At 50.9% G+C, this 6000-nt stretch overlaps 1 protein-coding gene across 2 annotated transcripts in view; it reads right to left on the bottom strand.

The window, feature by feature from the left end:
- Window positions 1–659: 659 nt before the first annotated feature.
- PDZRN3 (PDZ domain containing ring finger 3) overlaps window positions 660–6000 on the bottom strand; it is a 238229-nt gene continuing 232888 nt past the window's right edge. For both annotated transcript variants that reach the window (XM_082697047.1, XM_082697048.1), the window contains 3 exons: window positions 5014–5115; window positions 3709–3825; window positions 660–3116 (listed from right to left, as the gene is read on the bottom strand). In XM_082697047.1, coding sequence (XP_082553173.1) covers window positions 1548–3116; window positions 3709–3825; window positions 5014–5115 — 1788 coding nt within the window. In that variant the 3' untranslated portion in view covers window positions 660–1547. The remainder of the gene's footprint in view (window positions 3117–3708; window positions 3826–5013; window positions 5116–6000) is intronic.

The following is a 6000-nucleotide window of genomic DNA, read 5'->3' as shown; positions in this document are numbered from 1 at the left end:
TGTATAAACTAGATGTCTGGCAACATGGCAAATGAAATGGACTCCCTTCCTAATCCTATCTTTATTTTGTGTTTTCAGTAAGTCTTACAGTTGCAATTGGTATCAACTATAACCAGGGAACCATTTGTAGCAAATTCATTATTTAAGATCCATCATGGTTTTGTGGCTCAGTAGTTGGGATTCTAGAAGATACCAGTTTTAAAAACCTGCTCCCTTAAGTGACCTAGGTTATTCTGTGAAAATATGAGATAGTTTGCAGAAATGGGAAGTTGGGTCTAGCCACCCAGAGTTGTTTTATCGGCAGGCAGTAAGGACTGCAATAAACCAGAGGGATTTCATTGTAAATGTGACCCTGATTGATAAACTTGCTCCTTCTCATTCTTGCTTACAGGGTAACTGGGCCAGGCTTGAGGCTTTCTGCAAGACAGCAGTCAGAATGCAGGATTCAGTGGTGAGCTTGAGTCCCTCTTCTTAACTGACAGACATTTGTTTTAGATCTGTCTTTGGGTTTTGGGAAGAATGAAGGTACTGGATGATTTGAAAGAGTCAAATATTCCCAAGGTAATAGATAATATAATGGGAGAAAAAAAAGAAACACTGCAAAAGGCTTTTATTTTATAAGCACCACTGCAAAAAATGAGGAATCACTTCAAAACATATCAAATAGAAAATAATAATTTATTTTAACTTCATTTTACTTAGTGTTTGTAACTAATCATGATTTCATGAGCTTGCTTGTAAAACTCTGTTCCTCCAAATCTACAAAGCAAAGGTTTACTACAATGAGCACTTAAAATTCCACAAACCACCTCCATCCACAACTTTCCTGTACATGCAAATTCTTCCATCGGGCTGCAATATTTGCAAACATGCTTTAAACTTCCATAAAGCTGCATGATATTTTGCTTTCTGGTAAAACCTTTACGCTCTTGGGAACTTTCACCAGGAGAAAAAAAAAATGTTTGTTTAAATGTGTATCCCAAACTCTAAACACTGCTGGTTTGGTTATGTGTATTAAATCCTAAACCACACAGTTTGGGAATTTTGAGTTGAAGCCTTGACCTAAATTATATATTAATGGTCACTCATATGAAACACATTTAACAAAGTAACATTATAAAATAGGGTTCTGTTAAAAATACACACTGGCGGTTGTATTTGTGTTTTCGGCAGGAAAAAGAAAAGCGTGTTTAGCTTTTTTTATATGAATATAGTTTAAACAAATTATTCTGTGAAAGTATGCTTAATAAAAGATCTTTTTGAAATTTAAACACTTTATGTAAAAGGTAGCAAGTAAAAAAGTACAATTGCTATTTGAAAAAAGCTCTGCTTGTGACCATTGCCTTCCAAGACAGTTAAGGGTGGTTTTTCTCCGCTTAAAATAGAGCTATCGACACCCAGATTGAGTTGCAGCGTTGGCCTGTCGTGACTATAAACAGGATGACCGTATTTATCTTATATACAAAAACTTGCCGCATTGAACGAGGCAGGAATTTCTACCCCAACGGTAGCGTTCTCTCGTATGTACACCACGTGGGAGGGGACAATTATACAGTCGTCACGGACAAGAAGGAATTGTACACTCTCGTGCCATCCGGGGACTTTGTGCCGTGGGTTAGGAGTTCTTGGATTGTCATCCAATTGTCAAAGATCTTTTTGTTCCTCTTCTTCATCATCTTTTTGTGGCTCAGTTCGAGGATGTTCATCTCCTTCCTGTCGTCGGCCGCCTGCTGCTCCTTCAGGCAGTCGAGCCGGCTCTGCATCATGAACTCGCGCCGGCGCCGCTGCTCCTTGGCCTTCACCACGTGCTGCTTGCGCTCCTCCTTGCTCCAGTAGCGGCCCAGCTTCAGCTCGCTCACCGCGTCGTCGTCGGTGGTCATGCCGCTGCGCTCCTCGCGGATCTTGAGCGCGCGCTCCCGCAGCAGGCGGTCGCGCACCGGCCGCTTGGTGATGTAGCGCGTGCCGTCGCTGCGGACCTTGACCTTCCACTCCATGCGGGCCTCGGCGGCGCCGGCCGAGTGCAGGTCCTTGCACATGCTCACCAGGCTCATCTGGCTCTGCGCGTACTCCACGGCCGACTTCTGCTGGATCAGCTGCATGTAGCTCTGGTAGTGCTGCGCGTGCGCCGGGATGTGCGCGTGTTTGTAGGGCGAGTGCGGGAAAGGTGGCAGGTAGGAGCCGCCCAGCTTGGGGCTCGGGCCGGGGCTGCCGCCGTCGTCGCTGGGCCTCCGTTCCCTGCTCTCCGGGGCCTGGCTGGGCTCCAACTCTCGGGGCGGCGGCGGGCTGTAGCTGGCGCCGCCCGCCTCCGGATCTTCCGTGATGGAGAGCAGGTTCCTGGGGCACGGCCCGTAGGCCTCCGCGCTCCCCGCGGCCCCCTCGCCGCCCGCGCAGCCGCCGCCCTCCGCCACTCTCCTCAAGGAGTTGTCGGGGGACATTTCCAAGGTGAGCGGGGTGCTGCGGCAGCTCTCGCCCGTGTTGTAGGCGCTCGAGCTGTCCTTGTCGGATTTCTCGGGGAGCTCGGTGATGTCCGACAGCTCGTGGCGGCGCACGTCCACGCTGGTGTTGTAGTTGCGGAAGCCGCTGTGGTGCAGCATCCACGACTCGCGGTACTGCTCGCGGAGCTGCTGCATCTTGTGCGCCCGCACGATGCTCAGGCACTCCAGCTCGATGCTGCGCAGCTCCTCGTTCAGCAGCTCCAGCTCCTTGTCCACGCTCTCGGGGTCGCTCTTGCTGGCGTCCAGGGGGCTGCTGGCGTAGTACAGGCTGTAGGGGCTGCTGCTCTTGGCCTGGCACTTGAGCTCCAGGAGCTCCCGGAAGCGCTCACACTCGTCCACCGGGATGCCCAGGTAGTCGGCGTCGGCGCAGTCGGCCGACAGGAAGGACTCGTTGCTGAAGGGCAGGTCGCCGCTGCCCAGGGTGTCCTGGCTGCACGTGAGCTTCCTCTGCCCGGCCAGCGGGGTGGACGAGGCGGTGGCGTCGTCGCCGTTGTTCTCCTGCTCCGAGCTCTCGTCGTTGCGCGTGCTCTCGTCGGTGCGTCCCACGCCGCTGTCCTTCTCGTGCTGGTTGGACAGGATGGTGGCTGTATCGGTGGTCCCCCCGTCTTCTTCGTGCTTCTTCTGGAACAAGAACAAACGTCCACGGTGAGGGAGGTGCGGACTGCAGTGGCCATGTGCCCTGCAGGCCAAGGGCTGCCTGTGGGGGCAGGCTCTGTGTCTCTAAGGCTGAGAGCCGCAGATGCTCTCTGTACCTGGCCATCAGGCAGACCCACCCAGGCTAAACACCTGCCCTGTTCCTCCTCCTCAGTTCTCCCACCTGTAAGACGAGGGTATTAGTTACCTTAGCTCAGTGAATGATCCTAGCCACGCTGGCACCCAGTGCATGGGGAGCAGGAGGCACAGAGGGCCTTACCACTCAGCAGTGCGTTTTCAGGACCCTGACCACGGAGGTGGCACAGAAGGGGCTAGAGCTCTAAGAAGCTCAGGCGACACCGACGGAATTGCTCTCATTTTGAAAACATGACTTCATGCTTCCTAATGTGTGTTAAAGCTGGCCCAGGTGTTTTGCAAACAGATAGCTCGTCAGCTGGACCTCAGCATGACTACTGCACTTTTGGAGCCCAGCGCCACTCCCTGGGTGGAGGAGGATATGGGCTTGAGCTGTGCTGGTGCGCAGGGGGAAGGCACGGGGGGTGGGGAGGTGGGGTGTCACCTGCTGCAGCACGCCGGCGGTGAACTGCATGGCCTGATGGTGCTGCTCCTCCAGCATGTCCATGTGCAGCTGGTCCAGGAAGTCATTGCGGTCATCATCCATCCAGCCCTCGTCCAGCTGCACAGAGAGAGCAGCCCACATAGGCCTCAGACAGGATTCCTTTTGCTTTCATTTACTTTTTTAAAAGAAAGGACATTAACTTGGGGGAAAAGACTCCTTAGGCTCTCTCTGGGAGGCCTGAAAATGCAGTGTGCCCATAGTTTGGCCTCCTTCATGGTCAAGAGCTCTTCCGCCCTAGGAAAGTCTCTGCTGGCCATGGGACTTTTCTCCAGGGGAGGCTCCTGCATCCACGGGGGCTACTTTCAGGGAAGCAGGCCACTCGGGAGGGGTCCCAGACAGCTAGCCTGCCCCTGCCCCTGCTGGCTGGCTCACACACGGGTTTAACAGGCCCTGAAGACAAATGATTTGCAGTGCTGGAAGCGTTCCTTTCAACGTGGTTCTGCTAACTACCTGTCTGGGGCAAAACCCCTCGCTTTGATCACGCCCAAGTCTTCCTAGAGCTGACTGACTACTCAGGGGTCAGATGTGGCCTGCTGCCCGTGGACTGTCTGTGGCCACTTCTGTGCTACTGTAGCAGAGTCTAGCGATGGCACCAGAGGCTATATGGCCCCCAAAGCCAGACACTGAGAAAAGGTTTTCTGAGCAATGGTGCTTTCATGTTTTAAAATAAAAGTTGTATTTTCTGTTTAAGAGGAACATGGTGATGATTGAATATACATCAACATAGGTAATTCCTAGAGTCAAGCTCATTAACATAGCATTTCCTCACAGAGGAAAATTTGTGTGTATGTGTGATGAGATCACCTGAGATTTACTCTCTCATCAAAGATTTAGCAGCAATGCACTATTATTAGCCACAGCTACTGTGCTGTACCTTCCCTCCACTCTGCAGCTGGAGATGAGGTCCACACTGACCCTGGCTGGAACACCTGTCAGGCTTTGGGAATGCTAACATCTAGATGGTTATGACCTTGGCTCTCCCTTGTTTTCTTCTTCATGACCATTCCTACACTAATGAGCCTGCTGGGCCTACAGTGTGATGTCAGGCTGGAGGTCAGCGCCCTCCTTAAATGGTTAAAACATAAAATAGATTTTAGGTCATATCAAGTGAGATGACTTTTTCAGGGCATACAAAGCGCCTTCATATTCAGACCCAATACTTGGGCAGTGGTCTACAGTGCCGTGGACTTGGGCTTTTGGTTTTAGCAACACAGACCCACCTTCTCATGCAGGAAGCGGACCCACCTGGAGTTCAGGCCTTGCAATCAGCAAGGAAAAGTTCTTATTTTCTTCACTGGTTAGGAGAGCCACAGCCTCTTCACGGTTCTGTACCTCTATCCCATTAATCTTAAAAAAAAAAAAAAAAAAAAATAGGGTGAGGAGGCAACGGAGGGGTGGACAATAGTATAATGAGATCATAACAAAATCATTCTATACTGTTCCAGGCCTCCGTGTGTCATGCCGTCACAGCTGGAGCAGAGAACTTCCATGGAGCTTGCAACGAATGCTCATTTTCCGAAGGAAAGGCCTTGCTCAGACTGGTCTATCAGTCAGCCATGACAGGTGTACAAGGCAACTAATGTGGAAACTATGTGAACATAAGTGGCTGAGACTCCAGAAGGCAGACTGAGAAAAATCACCATGTTGTGAAGAGGGAACATCTGAGCAATTTAATCAGACATAATACTCAGGCAGGAACATAAAGGGAATATACTAAAGCATTATTATAGGCATTTTCAGATAATAGGGGAGAAAAAGCAGCAGCAGGTCTCATGTGACCATTATGGAAGTTGAGGGCAAACAAGGAAATGGCATTATACGTGGTGGTCTGTGTGCCCAGTTTGACACTTGAACTTCGTGAGGTTGGACAAAAGTCTAGCAGGACGGACTCTCACAAATTGCTCCAGGGCACAGAGGAATGGTCTCAAGAGCCCAGAGGGGACCTTTTCATCCAACACAGGCCCGTGAACCAAGAGGCAACAGAGCGGGTGACCCTACTGGTTGGGGTGAATGAACCCAGTGACCCGTGGAGGTAGGCAGGGCCATGTCTGGAACCCAGGACTTCGTGCTCCGTAGTAAAAGCTAAAGGAAAAGGACAGCATCCTCAAGTGGCAGGACTGCTGAAGAGTCAGAGCATTTAGGAAAGAAGGGATGGGTTACTTCACCAGCAATCGGTCATTAAGCAGCTGAGGCTGGGGTTGAAATCTGGGGAAATGCAGACGAAGCAGTGGA

This window comes from Mustela nivalis (assembly GCF_964662115.1).
Source record: "Mustela nivalis genome assembly, chromosome: 1".
Lineage (NCBI taxonomy): Eukaryota > Metazoa > Chordata > Mammalia > Carnivora > Mustelidae > Mustela > Mustela nivalis.
The sequence above is the reverse complement of the archived record's forward strand: the minus strand, read 5'-3'. Positions and strand labels throughout refer to the sequence as shown.